This window comes from Oryzias latipes, chromosome 19, assembly GCF_053564925.1.
Source record: "Oryzias latipes strain Hd-rR chromosome 19, Olatipes_Hd-rR_3.1".
Classification (NCBI taxonomy): domain Eukaryota; kingdom Metazoa; phylum Chordata; class Actinopteri; order Beloniformes; family Adrianichthyidae; genus Oryzias; species Oryzias latipes.
Genome location: NC_136255.1, coordinates 18,892,383 through 18,911,532, shown reverse-complemented (window position 1 = coordinate 18,911,532; position 19,150 = coordinate 18,892,383). Strand labels below are relative to the sequence as shown.

At 35.9% G+C, this 19,150-nt stretch overlaps 1 protein-coding gene across 1 annotated transcript in view; it reads left to right on the top strand.

Annotated features, from left to right (window-relative positions):
* The window catches only part of ankfn1b (ankyrin repeat and fibronectin type III domain containing 1b), a 150,290-nt gene that overhangs the window by 102,765 nt on the left and 28,375 nt on the right, over positions 1 to 19,150 (top strand). The window contains exon 7 of the mRNA XM_078937344.1: positions 13,236 to 13,358. Within this exon, the coding sequence (XP_078793470.1) occupies positions 13,236 to 13,358 (123 nt within the window). The remainder of the gene's footprint in view (positions 1 to 13,235; positions 13,359 to 19,150) is intronic.

The following is a 19,150-nucleotide window of genomic DNA, read 5'->3' as shown; positions in this document are numbered from 1 at the left end:
TCTTTGTTGAATATTGTATTATAAAGATGAGGACACTTTATAGTCTATGGGTTCAACAATCAACTACAAAACATACAGATGATGTACAGATGAAGTCCTTTATTGGGGTTCTTTAAGTTTATCTAAAGTTAATGCTGAAAACTTGCTGTTGTGTCTTTTAACTAAAGCCTTCTTTGTGTTTATGCTGTTTCATGAAAGCACCAGAGACTTTGTTTTTATTGCCACATGTCTCTATTTCAGCAGTTACCATGGATACAATAAATACCCGAGGCAAATCCTGCAGCAATTAATTCATAAACGCTGTTGCCATCACTGTCTATAAACAAATGTTTTGTAACATCCTTCATATGTAGATGAGGTACAAGTTTTCAAAGTGTATTGGTTTAAGTTTTTTGTAAGCTGATGGGTTGTTCTTGTGATAAAAAAATATGTTTAGTAAAAATACATGTCAAAAAAAGCACATTGAGACTCTAAATATACTTTTACAATTAACACAGATTGATTAAACATAGACTAATTTCTCCTTATTTGTGTTTCAAAACAAATTCAGTTTGGTTTTAGAAAAAACATTTAAATTCTTCCCTTACTATTGATTCTAACTTAGCAAGTTAGTTCTTTAAATTTAAAGTTATGGATTTCTACATAAAAATACATTATTTCTATAGAAAGCAACAGAAAATGTATAATTTTGGCCTACAAATTTAAAACAATAGTTTTCAGTGAATATTGGTTCATGGATTGAATACACTTCCTGAATGAAGTGAATTTAATGCAATTTTTACACCCATTCGTTTTACTTCTATGGTAAAAGAGGCTTACTCTGCAGACAGAGGTTTACTAAATATATTGCAATTTAATGATTTAGAGTGTGTATGCCACACTTTCAACAGCCCAGTGTTGTTATCGTTGCCCTATGACAAGATGACATGTTTTTCTGTTATTAGAATGTGGTAAAAGTTTTAATTTATTCATTTTATTTTTACATTGGATTAAAATGACTATAAATTGCATAAGAAGTATCTAGTATAAGTCACAGGAGCCAAAAAGTGCATGATAGAAAAAAAAAAGGTCGCTCCCGAGTATAAGTCACATTTTTGGGAGAAAAGTTCAACATTTTTGAAAAATTTGCCAATCCCTGCCAATCTATGAAATAAACTGCAACTTGCACTCCGGCAAATACGGTATATAATTATGACAGACATTTAGTTTTTTGTCCTTTAATTCCAACTTTTTTTTTATTCAAATTGTATGTTTCAAATTTTTACTTTACATTACATTTTGCATATAATCCTAGTTTTAATTTATAAAGCAGTTTCTCTTCTCTGCCATCCTTACCTGAGCATCTGTGATGTGTCTGACTTCCAAAAGATAAGAGCATACTGTAAAAAAAAAAAAAAAAATACAAAGTAAATTTTTAAGCATTAAACAAACATTTGTTCAATATTAAAAAATAGGCAGTAAGGGGATGGAGGTTGACATTGCTGTGCTTTTACTTTTGGATGTAAGCTAAAAGAAAAAGGTATATTTAACTTAAATAAAGTTATGTTAGGAAGTTTTTTTACTACCTTTATTATGGGGAGCAAAGTGTTCAAAAGCTAAGCAAACTTTTCACTACAAACAGCCTGTTTTAGCTTAATACCACCACTTATATTTTCAATTGAGTTCATGTTAGGCTGAAAACTGCACTTAAAATAGAAAAAAAAAAACTGTAACAGAATGCCAAAAGATCGTTTGTCCTGATGAGGACTCTGAAGTTTGTTCTTGTTTTTTTTCTTTTCCTTGTTTGATGAACGACAGGATTTCTTCAAACTGACATTGGCAAAACGTAAGAATAAATTTTGTTCTCAGCAGACTGCCCTTGGCCATAAGTGATCCATGAATAAATATGCACGTAAAAAGCAGTCTTTCATCTAGAAACCCAGCATATTTTGTCTGTTCTCTTAGAGAAAGTGAACTGCTTTTTTTTTTAAGTACAAGTCTTCAAATGATGAGAAAACAGCAGCTAATTAAACAATAAAAGGATTTCCAAATTACATTTTCTATTTGCTTTAGTTTGCACACCTCATGGGAAAAGGTGTAACATGATTAAAAAAACGATTGTTTACAGCTGCAAACATTCATCATGTGTTACATGTACATAGAAAATCAGTCATTTTCAGACTTCTCTTGTTTTTATTTAACTTCACTGCAGAAAATTCAGTTAGCTCATCAATCATTGCCATTTAACAAAAAATTAACAGCTATACTTGATTCTGATGTTTAAAAAGACTTAATACGGTAGAATACAGAAAAAAACGTGAACAAAACAACAGATGAACCAGAAAACCACTGCTCTGTATTATCTTCAATTTTTATAATAAATAGTTCTACCTATGAACAATTACAATATGGGTTTACTGTATGTAAACAGGGTTCAAAGAGCTGACTTATTTAAATAATTAAAACAATTACATTCATTAAAATTACTTTTAAAGGGCATATATCATGTAAAAATCAACTTTTTGAGATTTTGGGTGTAATATAATGTTCATTCCTCAAAAAAAAAAAAACCCTTACATAGACTTTTTATTAAAAGCGGTCGCCGAGGGCGCTGTGAACGTATCTTTCGAATATGAACTGTATCTCCAATTCAGACATTTGTTTTTTGCAGAACACAGAAATGTCGCAAACATGCATACATTTCTTTCCTCCCTGAGTTTTCCTCATCTTTTCCAGCAAAAATAATCCCCTCAGTCTGTTGGTTGATGAATGGAATCTCGACGCCGTGCACGAGTGTGGCTGCATCAGGAAGCTGTGAAAATGGTTTTTTTGTGTGTGTGATGCTGTGTGAAGAACTCTTCTTGTTCATGCCTGGCCTTTAAACTTCTCATCTCAGAAGTGAAGCTAAAGCGTACATCATCATATCTCCAGACTCATCTGTTTATTTCTTTTACATTTACTGCATAAGGATGTCCCTAAATAAACTCATGTATGTTAGTTTACTAAGTAACACAGGAGTTTAAGATGTGGATTTCACTATCTCTTTTTTTAAGATTCTCTTCATGTGCAAGAAACCATCCAAGGTTTCATGCTAATTATCTTAAAAAAAGCAACAAAAAAAAGTGATCTGCAAAAAGGAAACAAAATGAGTTACAAATGTTTCATCATTTGTAACTCATTTTGTTTGCTTTTCCTATTTGGTCTTAACTTTAATGAAATATGTAAAAGGTCCCTTTGATATTAGTGATAATGAATGAGAAGAAAGCAACATCAGCTTGTTTTGAGGCCATGCGTTCCACTCTTCCACAGGTGCTACTTGCAGTTCTGCCAGGTCACTTGTGGGTGGGGAACAATCATCCAGTCCCTGCTTCAGCTGTTCCCAGACATGCTCTATGGGGGGTTCAGGTTGTTGCTGGCCACATGAGGAACTTAGACTTCCTGAAGTCGAGCTGTTCTGGCACAATGTGGAAGAGTTTTACCATCCATCAACAGAACATTGGGAGTGTGCTGTGGAATTGGGGGCCAATGATGGGTTCTATGAGGTCAGTGGCCGGTCCACCTACAATAACCACTTTGGTTTAGTGCTAACTAGAGGTGTCTGTCCCGACTGCTGTGCTTCCTCCACCAAAGCAAAACCTGGGGAGCATGATGGGCTCGGTGTATTGTTCAGCTAGCCTTTTACAGTAACACTGATGACCATCATTTATGTGGAAGGTGAATCATCAGTGAACAGGATGGTAGACCATTGCTACATTTTCCAGGTCACATGGTCTCCAAACATTCATGCTGGTGTCTTGATGTCAGTGGAGTCACCTACAACAATTGGCATTGAAGACAAAGTTGGTTGTGAATGGGATGTCTGAAAACTCTAGTACCCCTCACATCTGAAAAACAGGCCTGCAGCTGTGTGACATTTGCTAAACCATGTCTGAGTCCATAGGTCTTTAGGTACTGGTCATTGTGGCTGTCTGTCACTCAAGGGGCTCCACTCCTGGAACTGTAACAAACTCTGCCAGATGTTCTGTGTCTTGATGCAAGTCTGCTGATGACACTTTGAGACCCACCAGGTTTACCTACATCTGACTGCCTTCTACCAACATGTAGGCACGCTGTGGCCAGGTAGCACTGCGATTCCGTTAATGGATGTTGTGTGTTTATGGCTGTTTGAATGATGAATGACTTACTGGCAAAATCAGCTTTTTATACCCACAAAATGTCGAATTGGATGCCACATTGAAAAGGTTTTTCTTGTTAACTCTTTATTTGTTTTGGCTCCAATAAATAAGACAAACTGTACAGTGTAAGACAATTATGTGGAAAATACAAAACGAGGTGTGTCTGTCACACCAAGTGAAACAAACACTGTGTATACGACATCAACTGACATCCCTTTTGACAATATCCCTGTGACTAGTTTATATTCCTTTGATGTTTTGTAAGTGTTACCCCTTACCCCAGACGGTTTTAGCTATTTGTCCCAGATCAATTTTCCCAAAGTCGCTTTCTTCATTATCTCAGTCAATCTAGCCAAAATTTCTTGGAAGATGTTACTTGTTGCTTTATGCCTTCTTACTCAACGGCACGAAACTCAATCTACAGGCACTAATCATTTACAGACTTCTATGTGCTTGTCAGCTCACTTCAAGATGAATTTGACTGCAAATCCATCATCTGTGGATCTCACTGTGTCAAGTCAGCCTTATGCCACACATCAAACACAGACGAGGACTTAGAGGGAAGGGTATCAAAACCAGCACCACAGGGATCCAACCAAAGTTTAAAAAAAAACTGCAATGAATTCCTCCCACATTTTTGTCTGCTTGACAAATTCTGTGTGCCGACCTTGTGGAAAACTGTAATAATGAAGGGGAGACATAAAAAACAAAATAAGCAAAACATGAAATGAAGAGCGTGACTCTGAGACATGCAAAAGAAGAGATCGAAGAAAAGCAGCCAAGATGGAAATATCTCTGTTTACCCAAGTGGGTGGATGGACAACATATGAAAAGACATGTGTAGGATGATAACAAAATCCCTTCCTTTGGCAAGAAACATTACAGTTTGATCATCAACGCCTGCTTTTCCACCAGTTGCTGTTAAAGTTTGCATTCTCTCTTGTCTCTCTCAGACTCACGTGGCTGCTGGTATATCGGTGTTTTCATTACTCCTTTACCCTTTCAGTGCAACACCTTTTAACATTAGGTCAACTAGCTCATGGAATATACACAGTGTTCCTTAAAAATTCCTCTTCTTTACTAAACCTCAAAATTACTTATAGGTTTTCCTTTTCATCTGGTCTGATAATGCACAGTGATTGAGTAAAAAACTTGTTTGCTGACCCATCAGAAAGTTTTATTGCTGAGGCCTGAGTCCAAGTGAAATAAAACCAACCTCTGCAATGCAAAAGAACGTTCACGCAGACATGGGTTTGGATGAGGATGGCAAGTGGAAAACAAGGCTTGCTTTGAGCAAATTTTAATTAGCAATGTTCATAGCTTGGCTACATTCTTTTATGATTGGGCCATTGAGAGCTGTTTTGTTTGCCTAATGAAACACATTAAAGGGTCTCCTCATTACTTAATTGCTGCTTGTGTTTGTGTACTTGTAAGTATTTGTGCCTGCATTCATCTTTCCATGCAACTTTTGTGACAGGTTGTGTCCCTCTATCTCTCTTTACATATGTCTATATCTTATATTTATTTTGGAAATATTACACTGACAAGAATAAATAGGCACAGCAGTAGACAGAGATGAAAGAAATGAAGCCTTTTGTTTTCTCTCCTGTACAAAATTGTTGTTTTAGGTTGGCAGCCATTGCCCATAATTGCTGAAACAGGGTCAAGTATTTGTCTGTCTTGCTCATGATTTACTATATTGTCTGTGCCTGAGTAATCTACAGTGAGATCTGTGGTTGAGGAAAGTCTAACCTCAGACAGACCACATGAGATTATGTAATGCATAGTTTTAATTGGATCCTTTTATAAACTGATCCCACACAATTCTGCATGATATGAAAAGCTGCTCAGAATATTTTCCAAAATCACATTGTTCAAATATGCAGTAAAAACCAGATTATATTAATGCACTCAGACCATATATGTTATTTTAACTAAAAAGCAAAACACTTTCGAGCTGGATGGAGAATATCATTTTTAAGTGCAGACTCTCAGCTTTAATTTGATTTAATTACAGCTCTTTAATATGTTGAACATGCTTTTTCAGGGGCTCAAACTGGAAAAACTAACAAAACCGTCTATCGAGGGAATGCTGTTCGCCAACTGCTCTGGCTTTTTAATATGGCTTTTAATAAGTTTAACTGGTCTGTCTGTTCTTGAGGCTAATGAGTGGCATGCACCTTGTGGTGAACCTTGGGGTAAAATGGTTTTATAGTGGACTTGGACTATGGATCTGGTCCCCCTTCAGAGAGATTTTTGTATCCATGAATACTAAAAAAAATGCTTTTATAAGCTCTTTTTCAAATCTATTTAATGGTTTATTTGTTTTGTGTTTATCCAAACTACTCAAATATCAGAACATTGACCGTTTAATCACTTGGAAAACAGGATTATTAAGGTTTAAAGAGCCCCCTCTGATGAAAACTGTGTTTTGGGTGTTTTTAACATGTTCTTGTGGCATCTGTCTTATGATGGAGAACATGCAGAAAGAAAATGAAGCTGAAAACTTCTTTCCTAAGTATTTCTTTATCCAAATCGTTGTGAATCAGGAGTAGATGAAAACATACTATTTGAAAAAGCTTGTACCTGTGGCATAGAAGTAACTGGCAGGTCACAAGCTTCCTGCTCCGCTCCATTCCGATGCATCCATTTGTAGAGGTCTTGATCCATCTACGTTTTTGTTTTCCTCGTTCCAGTTGGCATCTGGCTCAAAACTGGATACTGAATACTGGATACCTCCAATGTTGCTCGCATATTTTGTTTCCCCTGTAATGTTAGGCTGGGGTCGGGCCTGCACAATAAATCGCAAATAAATCTATCGCCATTTTCGCCGTCGAAAATGGTTACCTTAAATGTGTTAAAACAGTCTTATGGCAGCGTGAAATTTTTAACGAAACAAATAAATCCCTTTTAGTATTTGACCAATCGGATAGACTCCTTCACGTTGTTGACCTTCCTATGTAGATGAGGGTCATTTGGAGTATAATTTAAGGTATGTGGACTCTTATTTAAATTAAACTGTTGCAGTGAAATGGAAATTGTGTTTTTTTGGTTGTTTTGCCATTTGTATATGAAGTCATATTGTCATTGCAATATTGATTACTAATATCGCAAACTGTCAGTTTTCCTCATATCATGAAGCCCTAGTTGGGGTTGTGAGGGACTGTCAGCCAGCAGGAGACTGTAAACAGATGAATGACGGGAAGTGTGGGCGGGTTTACTCAGTGCCAACAGTCCCGCCCACGACTCAGAGGCAATTTTCTAATTAACTCCTGCCGCTCTGGAGAACACGTCCTAAAAAAATGTCACAGGCTAAAAACGGCGTAATTATAATTAAAAGACTAAAGGACATAGTGGGACTTTAAAATCTTTTTTTTTTTTTTAATTTAGAAGCATAAGCTTCTAAATATGTTTGGACTGTATTTCTTGAGCATAAAATATTAACTTTAACTGCTCTTATTTCTTACAAGGATAGAGATGCAAAACCAAGACCTTTTGGACAGTACAGTCCTTTTGGGTTTAATGATCTTCAGGCACTGAATGATGGCTATTAAAAGTTGCAAACTTTAATTAAGCTTACCAATATTGTCTGCACTGTAAGTAAACTACCTGCAGCTCTCAGGTAAACATCCACCGAGCAGTGGTGGTTTTGCTAAAATTCCAGGCAGTCTTAACTCAGCTCTTAAATAGTGGGTTACTGAGGCTGTGAGTAGGTCAAAGTGCTCCATCAATGGCTTTGTGTACTGTGAGTGAGAACAATTACCGTAGTTCTTACCAGAGCTGATGCACATGAATACTCGTGAACAGTTAATTGCTGCCATGGTAAAAAATACAGAGGGAAAGTGACATTAAATAAGTTGTTTGCAAGAAAGAAATGTGTCGTAGGGACACAGTGAATGTTTACGTAAAGGCTGGAGGCTTGTATGAGTGCGCAGGTCAACATTTTCTCCATATCATCACCCAAGCTGTTCTGAACCCACAAAAGCACCCTTGTCCAGCAGGATCAGGGAAAGTTACCAATGCTGGCAGCCTCCTAATCAAAGGCACATTACAATCTAACAGCACTTTGCAGTATGGCAGTGGTGGCCTTTCAAATAAGACACATTTTTTAAGAACGCCATCACCAGGCATCATTGTGGATATTGTTTTTCATGTCAAAATGCATTATTTTGAAAGTATTTTAGACTGTGAGATGTATTCTAGGGAGCTTCAGAAAGCACAACATGCTTTCAAAAGCTTTCTTTTCAAAAATTGCATTAGTAGTAAGAATACTGAATAGATGTGAAAGGCAGCTGGTTAGTGGCACATAAAAGAATATAATACTGTAATCCTTGTTATATAAGCTCATTAAAATCTGGGCTTTACTGTTGTTCCATTACTGTGTTTTCTGGAAACTTTGAAAGACCCACTTTAAAAAACCATTTTGTCATTAATGATACATTTTTGTTTTATGTTTTTTTGTAACTTTTACCTTTGGAGTTTAAATTGGAGACAGTTTCTACTCTCTATTTTTAAGCATTATGAAACAAAATATTCTGTTGGTGTCAGGATGCATAAAAGCTGCAGGCAGCTAATCAAGTCCACCCCATCTCTTGATTGGTGGCAAGTATAAGTACTTCAAAGAATACTTAAGTTTTCTCAAGAGGCTAATCAAAAGTATCACAATATCATGGACGAACAGTTTTAACTGTCAGCTAAGAACAGAATAAAAACATTTCTAAACAATCCCTTATCCAGTCAGTCTTAAAAATTACATGTACTAGTAAGTTTACCCGATAGGGTTGCTCTTTTTCAATTAAGAACATTGAGGCCATTTTACCTAATGAGATATATTGTAAATTACAGTTTATACCCTTTTAAATGTGTTTGTTCTTCCTAGTGAAGAAATATCTGTTTGCAATAATGATAAATCTGTTGGTACGACTTAAGCTTTGGATCGTCAGGAGGTTTCGCATGGAGGCTAGCTCAGGATTTCAGTGTAGATGAAGAGTTTTTGAGTCATAGAGGCGTATTTTGGCAAAAAAAAGAAAACACGCCCAATGATTTCCCCAGACCAAAGAAAGACCTTTGAGAGTGCTTAACTACTAGGAATCAATCAATCTAGGAGAGCTGTCTAACTTGATGAATGTTGATTTTCATCATTCAAGCTCATGTAAGGACATACAGGGGCCTTATATAGGAAGCAAATATTGATATTCTGTTAGAGTGGTGCTAGAACTTATATTTTATTTAGTTTAATTGCAGAATTTGTTATGTTTAAGTCATCAACATTTCCTGTTGAGTAGTCACTTGTAAATTTGCTTATTTGCTCTTAATATTATAGAAGTCTGACTCCATTATCTATGCAATACATCTAATAAATTGATGACATATTTCAATCAAAAAATGAAAGTCTTTAATGAAAGCTGGGCAAAGAAAAAATAAAGAATTAATATGAAATCCAGAATGTCTTCTCGCAAGGGTGTTCAAACTTTCTGCAAAGAGGGGCAGTTTTGGTGAGGTGAAAATGCGTGAGGGCCAACCAATTGGCTTGCATTCTTTGAAGCCTAATAACATTGAATGCAAATGAGCTATTTAGTTAACATTTTTCCTGCAATGGGATACTTGTCATTTCTTCAAATAGAACAGAAAAAATATTTAAATACATTTTTATCAAAATTACTGTGAATTTCTGTTCAAAGACCAGAAATAAAATAGGAAAAAAAAACTGTGAACTGTAAAAAAAAAAAAAACATTTATCACATTAAATCAGGGTTCATGTGATTTGCTACATGTTCATTAATAAATGTTCACAGTAAATTTCTAGATTTAAATCATGTGAACAGGAAAATAACACAGAGTTATCTCATTCAGTACTACAAACCATTGAGGCTTTGATCACAGAAACAAATAAATCTGACCTTCTCGTTTGGCCCCTAAGGCTCTGAAGGTCGTGTAGCCACAGGCTGTTGCCACAGGTTTACAACAGCTTATAAAAGTAATTTAGCCAACCATAGTCAAGAACTCCTCCAAATTAGTTTTATAATTAAATTTGTTTTAAAATTAAACAAAGTTGTTAAAAATGTCAGGAAATGTGTTTTCTTTTTTCTTTCAGTTGAGGAATAGCAGACATCTAAAATATCTAAAAGTCTAAAAGGGGAGCGTTGAGGTGCAGACACAGCCGTGTTCAGGAACCATTTACTGGCTTAACCCCCCTTAATGCTGAGTGTCAAGCAGGGAGACATTGGGTCCCATTTTTATGGCCTGGGTTTGAACCCACGACTTTCCAGTTACAGGGCAGACACTAACCACAAGGCCACTGAGCTGTCTATGTTTATTGGTTATGGTAAAAGATGTCAGACAAAAGTGAACACAAAATCACCAGAACAATAAAGAAGAGCAAATAAACACAAATGAGTTGTTTCAACAATCAATGACGCATAAATACACAACAAGGAAAGACTGAGAGAAGACACTTAGAACATCACAGACCATGTATTACCTACGTGAAAAAGAAGACTGTATTCAATTTAACTTCTAGTTATGATTTTTGCAAAAATCATTCTAAAAAAAAAGTAGACGTTAAAAAAAAATCTTTTAGTCTCAGCTCTGGAACAAACATAATCAGTTAATATCCATTACCAATTTATCAAACATGAATTAACAACAAAAATGAAAGTATAATTTAAATTAGTAAATAATTGCCTGGGATATCCTGAGTGGGCCTCTAAGGAGATTGCGTCATCATGGTGTGCTCACTGGGATGATGTTATCAGGGACAGCTGCTAGGGGTGGAGTCGGTGTTCAGACTCTCACAGAGCCAAGGGGCAGCCAGTTGCTTTTGGACCCACCTGCTTCACATGTGCAGTTTTCATCTAAATCCCTCAAAGGGATTCCCTGGCTCCCTTTTTGTGTTTGCTAGCCCCCCTCGTCTTTGATGTCATGATCCTTTGTGTATTTATGCTTTACATTTCTTATCCTGTAGCCCCACAGTCCTGTCAGATGTCTGATCCAGAAATTTGTCTGAAGTTTTACAAGCAACTGTTATTGTCTGGAAACCTGGTAGATCTATTTAAGCTAAACTAATCTGTGGTAATCAAAGATGATCATTCTACTATCATTTTGAGGCATGTGTATTCACCAGAAGAGTGCAAATTAGTGAAAAGTAAAACTTGTGTGGATATTCAATTGGAGCACTTGTTGACAGTAGCTTACATGCATAAATGAGTGGTGTTTATTGAAAAATATGAATGGGGAAAACAGAAATCCTAACAAGAATAAGGAAAAGCACGCAGTGACTTCAGTTAATCAGTTGGTGGTTGCTCTTTTATCTGACTAAAGACAAGGAAAACAGCTGATTTTCACTGAGACAGGAAACTGACAGAGTTTAGGAGTGAGAGCACAGACAGGAAGGGGGTGCACTGTTCTCCCGATAAGCCTTTGTGTGAAGTCATTTAAAATGAAAATGGATATGGAAATGAATAGAATAGAATAGACTTATTATTACTGTGGAGTCAATGTCCAAATGCCAACACCAGAAAGACAAATAAAAGGAACTAAAACACAAGTATAACAAATTTCAGACTTAAAAACTATAGGGCTAAAAAGGTGTCCATACCAGTACCTCATAGACTGGTAACAAATTGAGCTGTGCCTTATGTTTGCAAGGGTTAAAAGGATTTTATACTCTGAATTAAATATACAAATTGCATATTAAATAGCAATAGGATATTTCATAACCATAGATAAGATATTGTAAATTAACTTGTAGAGTGTTTACTCCTACACCAATGAACATCTCACTCGTGCTGCACCACCGTAGTCTTTTTTTCATTTTAATTCTGAGAGCGTCATTATATGCCACCTGCAGTCTCTGCAAGCTAAATGCTCTGCAAGAATGGTTTGGAAAAAATAATTTAGCAAAAAGAAGAATATTAAGAAGTCTTGTTTTTATTTTGTCCTTTAAACTAGTGGAAAGTTGTGTCAAAAGCAAGTTAAACAACACTTTTAGCATGGAATTTTAAGGTTATTTTTTATTTATTTTCACTTTGAAGAAAAACACAATTTTTAAGGAAAGCAGTCTCACAGATACAAATATATCAGTATCTTATTTGAAGACTATTTCTTTTTTTAAGAATTTCAAGTTAGTTCATTAGATTCAGCTGGCCCCATCACCCCTCAGTGTCAGTCTTCAGTTAAAAGTATCAATAAGTGAGGTTGTGTAAACTTATAAAATGTTCGTGGACAGTTTTTTTTCTGAAGTATCTGAAACCAGACTAAGTCATGTAAGCAGAAAGAAGTCTTGTTTTTAGGAGATGGATTAAAACACCCCAATGGTTTGCACACACATAGTGTGCACCCCAATCCAACTCTCTCTATGTTTCCAGCAGACCTCACCATGGAGACTAAAATGCTTTTTGGCTGAGGTTAAAAGGAGACCTGTACATGTGTTTTAGCATCTATGAGTCATTGTTAAGGATATTTTAACATTTCATAATGACATGGAAACAACATATGCATGAAATTAGCGCAAGAATTCATCACAATGCTTTGGCAGCCTTTGTCATTTTGAAAAAGTCTGTTCATAGAAACATGTCTCAAAATAGTAATGAAATGTGTTGTGTACTAGATCTTAACATGAGATTAAAATTATCTGTGTGTCATGGGCATATTTGGTAATGTGTGCATAAAGTTATTATTTGAATATACCAAGGATTTTCACATCACTTAAATTTTCTGTTTAGTATTTTCCTCTTTACTAGTTTTTGTAATTTCATGTTTATTTGTCCCTGGAGTTACCCGCAGCAATATTTGCAGTCTAAGTCTCTTTAAATGTCTTCTGGGCTGAAAGAAATATTAGATATCCTGTTTTTAATTTTGAGCAAAAAGTTGAACTGGGACATTGGCAGCTCAGTAGAGAGGATTAAAGCGTGTGTGACTTCCTATAAAACCTATTTGGAGAAAATTAGTTGGTAAGTCTATAGCTTCTCCTGAAACATAATGTTCTCCAGGGAATCGGTGCATTTGTATTTTGTTGGCCTTTATGTTCCAAAAGTTGCATTTTCTATTCATGTTTTATCTTTATTTTTTTTTTTTTTACAGATCAGAGTCAGGAATCTCCAAATTTACTCATCGTCTGTCTCTGAAAGAACGTTCAGCTAAAACTGAGAAGACTTCGTCAAGCAGACCGTCGTCCTACAGGAGACGATCTCTTAGTGTGGACTGGTAAGATATCAAAAATATACCAGCTCCTCCTCATAATATATATATATATATATATATATATATATATATATATATATATATATATATACATATATATACATATACATATATATACATACATATGCATATATATACATATACATATATATACATATGCATATATATACATATATATATATACATATGCATATATATATATATATATATATATATATATATATATATATATGTGTGTGTGTATATGTATGTATATATATATATATATTTATATATATATATATATATATATATATACATATATATACATATACATAGCTCCTAAGAGAATTATTAACTTTGATGTTGGTTTTGATCTTAATACACCAATGTTAAAGATTCCTGAAAACTGAAAGTTACTACCAAGTATATATAAAACAGCTTTGGATCAGTCTTGTTGTGACAGTTGTTTCTAGAATTAAAACTAGTTAAAGTCCGACTCCAACTATATTTTGATCTATTGTAATTGGGTCCCCAGTGGTCTTTTAGTTATGATTATGCTGTTTTTAGCCAAAATCAGAAAACGTGTGTAGTTTTCTACTATTTTCTATAGTTTTCTACAGAAACCATGTCCTAGAATTCATCACAAATATTAACGAATTCATCACAAATATGCTTCTGAGTTGTGGGGAGGGCTGCTGGTGTGAAGTAAGCCTGCCTCCATTTCCCCTCATCCCTTTGTTTATACCCTCTTCCGCATACATACCTTCATGCCCCCAAGCTGACATTAGCGTTACAACAAAAATTGTGAGCTAGGCATCCGTATAGTTTAGAGCCAGATGACATCTTTGACAAGGAAAAAGTTGCATTGCAAAATTGCATTGAATTAAGTGGATACATCAGAATGGAGTGGAGAATGAAGACTTTGGCCCGCCCATTTCAGTTGCTGTGTCAAAACTTTGAGCTTTGTCAAATGGCTTTTTTTTTATTTGCTCCTGATCCATCTTAATTGGAATAAACAAAAACTCAGAAATACGATTTTAATCTTAAATTATTTTATATATGTCCTCCATCATGCTACAAGAACATGTTGACACCAATAACATGTTTTTCGTTGGAGTGGATCTTTAAGGAGAACTTTTTCGGCAAAGAAGAGGCTGATGGCTGTATTTTTCACTGTTTCTGCTTCTGAATTTTATTTCTGACCTTTACTCTTTTTTAGTGGATTTAGCTCATCTTTGGTTTGTAAGCCCCAGTCTTCAAGCCACTGATCAAAGCTCTCCATCCGATTTTCTTTTTTCTTTTTTCCCCTTTTTAATGAATGCTGTTTGTGCATTCTAGATACCTTTTGGTTCTTAACATGTTTTCATTTTTATTTTCTTTTATTTGTACCATGAATTTGAAGGGTTCCTTGTGCCTTTGCTCTACAAGTGAACCTAAAATTCCCCAAAAGTCACACGTCTGAACTGTTCTGAGGTTTGTAAATGCTGTCGGGACTACAGTAAACCTTCACAAGTTACTTTGTGGTTTGTGGAGTCACAGGTGTGTGATTCTCTGAGGTCTTGTTAAGTCACACCAGTACCTGGTGTGAGGTCTTACAAGGTCTTTTGTTGGTCTTATGAGACCTAATGTGTGGTCTGGAACTGACATTGTGATGTGTGTTTAACTAGTAGAAGTGTTGTGTATGAAATGTGTGCTAGCTCAGGTCATTGGATCAACCCTTCACTTTTAGATTTTCGTGTTTTTTTCTGCTATGTAGCTGAAGAGATGACCTGGCCTTTAAAGTTCACGCTATAATTAATGTTATCTGGTTTTAATGAGAGATCAGTGAGGCTCAGTTACAATTGTATTCCAACTTTCTCTGGGCAGACTACTGTTACTATTGCAATTTTATATATGAAAAAAAAAACTTATGAAAATAAGTGGATAGAAGTGTGGGTGGATGGATGAATGAATGAATGAATGAATGAATGAATGAAAGGAAGGAATTGATGAGAAAACAGCAACAAACAAAAAATGTGCCGTTGGCAAAGACGATTTTGGAATATTATTTGGAGAGTAACTCTCCTAGTAACAAACTCAGGGTTGCCCTGCCTTGAACCTTGATATACAACCCTTCCAATTTTCCTAGCCATTTTAATTATACATGGAGCTGTATCAGGTCATTCCAGGTTTGGAATGATTGAACGGACCATAATCACTTGATCAGCAGCATAGAATAGGTGGAAAACAAGCCAAGTGATTGGTTCTATTGACAACAAATTCATTACATTTCGCTTAGGGTGTATTCCGACTGGACACATGTGGTTTGGTTAAAGTGAACCAAAGTTTGTTTTCCTCGATAATCCGGAATACATTTTCAGCCTGACTCAACTCAACTCTCGAACATCATCGGAAGAAGATGATGAAAGAATGAATGAATGCTTGACAGCAGTCTGAATATAGACCAAAACAAGGTCCGGGACTCGATCCGGACCAAATTAAACGGACTGGGTCCAGATCAAAAAGATTTTCCCAGTCTGAATGCAGCCTTAAACTCTGTTGTTTTTTTTTTTACATCAACCCACCAAGGGACTCCAGATGGAAATTAGCTTGGAAATGTGTTTTAATGTTCATTAATATGTATTGTCCCTTTCTCAATGAAGTTAATTATTACATCATTCTTAAGGCTCCTGCTCCCCCCACAGATTCATGTTTCTTTTAACACTTAAAGGGGACATAAGCAAACAAACATTAAAACATCAGGAAAAAAATCTGTTTGTCTGCAGTTTTTGAATTCTCAGTCATGCAAATTTAAAAATGTTTTCTCGGTTTATGACAATTTCACGAGCTTTGAAAGCATGTTACATTATTTTTTCTTTCCTGGCAAAAAAAATATGAGAAGTAATAAAGAGGCACTTATTTTGCAAAGCATTTGGTAATCTGAAAATTAATTAATTTGTTTTGGAAAATTCTAAGAAGCAATTTATGAAAACAGTTTGTACATTTGCTTTAGTTGTATTTTCTAAAAGCCAATATATATTTTTATACTTTAAAAAGACTAAATGTATTTATTGTCTTATTGTCATTATGAGGATCGGATCGTACAGTTTTATGTTTATAAAAATCAAAATTAGAAAATAGGACACAACATCATTCAAATCTACAAGCAGGGGTCATTTTTACTGTTTTCTTTAAACATTGAGCACTGTTAAAGCTCAAGTAGAGTTAAATATAATAAAATAATGACAGAGTTATTGCTATTGGTAACCATATGGGAATGAGCTCATAAAATACTCCCTAGGCTTTGTATACCTGTGTCTGTCTTCAATACACACTTTTATCATGTTTTGCAAAATGTGTTTGAAACGGAATTTCTCGACCCCATTTCTTTGCAGGTCTGCATGTCATCTCGCTGAGAGATTTCTTAAAACCATGCAAATATAATTTAGACTTCTTAAAAACTTTAATGTAAGCATCTTCTTTTCTATTGAGCCCTTTTGCTTTCTAGTTTCCTTCTCATGACTTTCAACGCTGAAGACATTTTTTGGAGCCCAAGACTCAATACTAAGTCTATAAAGGGACGCTGGTTCTGCTTCAGCGTCGGGCCAGCGAATAACTCTGTATTTCCACATCCTCTCATGGTGACAGAAAGGCACTTCCAGCTTTTTGCCAAACCCTTGAGGATATTGGAGAGGCAGCCATGTATTTTGGCGAAGCAGTTTTGTTTCCTACATGAGCTCCCCTGCAGAACTCTTGTAGAGAAAAGACTTCTATTGCATGCATAAAGATCAGGCTACATTTTAGAATTGTTGTTAAAACTTAATTTTCTTTGAAAACAAGAACAAAAACTTTAGAGGGCAGTCATTATCACACCAGCATGTGTTTGATTGTGAAGTGTGTAGGTATGCAGTAGGCGCTGGGGGGCTTACATCTCCTGAAGGCCCTGTTCTTTGCCTGGTGCCAGCCTGTCTTCAGGGATAACTCCATGCTGACAGCACTGTGAGGATGACGTCTTAACTTTGAGAGAAAAAAACGCGCCAGCCCTTCCCTCAGCCGATACATTCACATGAGCACAGACTCGCAGAGCGGTGGCAGAAACCCCTGTCTGCATGTCTGAGTTTCTCCTTGATATTCATGCTCACACATATATATGAGCAAACACACATTGTAGTACTTAGCACTGAGCTGGGCGGGGTGTCCGGGGGGGGGGGGGGGGGGGGGGGGACTGGGGCTTAGTGCTAATCCTTATGAACCATGCGCAAAGGGAATATAAAAAGAACACAGAGAAATAACCAATTTCTAAGTGGAAAAAGAGGGGCAATCCTCTGAGGGTGCAGTGTAAAGTGAGTTTGTACTATTTGCCATTTTCTTCATTTGGTTCTAATTTGATTTATTTTTATTATTTTTTTCATTTCTGAGGCCCTGTTCTTCAAGCACAAAAGAATAATAATGGATTTTAAATGCCAGAAATTTTTCTCTTAAGATTTGCAAATAAAAATGTTTAGGATCTGTCAAAGACCACTGCACTGTGGGGCCATTCCCCGCCTCTAGCAGAATGAGTGGCATATATATTTGTGTTACGGCTGCAGTTAAATTTAGAAAGTATCAAAAGGCTTTCTCCACCTTCAAGTAAATTGTGTAAAAGTGTAGAACTAGTAGAAAATAAACAACCTAAATGGAGTACAGCTCCAGAACATAATGGTGTTGTTGAAAATACATTGTTATTGTTTACATTCCTTTGGCATATTATTTCTATTATTACAATCACCTGATTGCAGTTATTTGTGCCGACTACAGACACATGCTGAAGTTTCTATAATCAGGTTCATTCAACAAAGATTCCATTAATGCTTTCATGTCATTTCCAGCCTTTTGAGATTTTTCTGAAATACCTTTCTTCTCCACCTAATTATCTTGAATCTAAAAGTCCTTAAACTGTAGAGACTTTTAAATTGTAACTGTAAGAAGAAATCTTACAAACCCAGCTGTGGTCCTCTGTCCTCAATATGTACTTAAAGACCCACTCTAATGATATAATATTTGTGATGTTTATTACATGTTCTTCTATCATTTTTCTCATGATGGGGGGACGTCTACGTAGAAAATCTAATCTAAAATTGCATTCCTGAGTGTTTCTTTATTCAAATCAATGTGAATCGGGAGCAGACAAAAAAAACGCTTTTGGAAAAAGCTTGTAGCAAAAACATAGGTGCTACAGTCGGCGAGCCATAATCTCCCTGCTCCGCTCCAATCCAATGCAACCACTTGCAGACAAAAAGATCGATGTACATCTTTGTTTTCCTTGTCTGGCTTAAAACTGTTCGGCTAAGTAGCGCAGATATTTTTCACTATTTTTGTTGCACCGGTAATGTTAGGTTGGGGTTGTGTAAGCTAGTGGGAGAGTGTGTAAACCATAGATGATGGAAAATGGGGGCGGGCTCAACAATCCCGCCCACAAATCAGAGGCCAATGAACTTCTGGCAATCTGCAGAAACTACGTCCTAGAAAATGACTTTGAGTTTCATTTGGGCTAAAAATGGCAAAATCATAATTAAAAGACCACTGGGAAAGCTTTTACAATAACTCAAAGATGATCGGAGTGGGTCTTTAAGCTGCTATCTGCACTTAGAATATACAGCTCACATAGACAAACATTTTTTCAGTTCAATGTAAAAGTCATGTTAAATCTTTTTATCTGAGGAAAAAAAAGAAAGCTTATAATTGCTTTATCAGGTTTGTACATCCACTGTGCCTCTGTCTGCATTTATAATCTGTTTAGGCAAAGCTTCTGGCAGCATAATTGACTTCAGATTCCAGTCCACACGAGGGAGCAG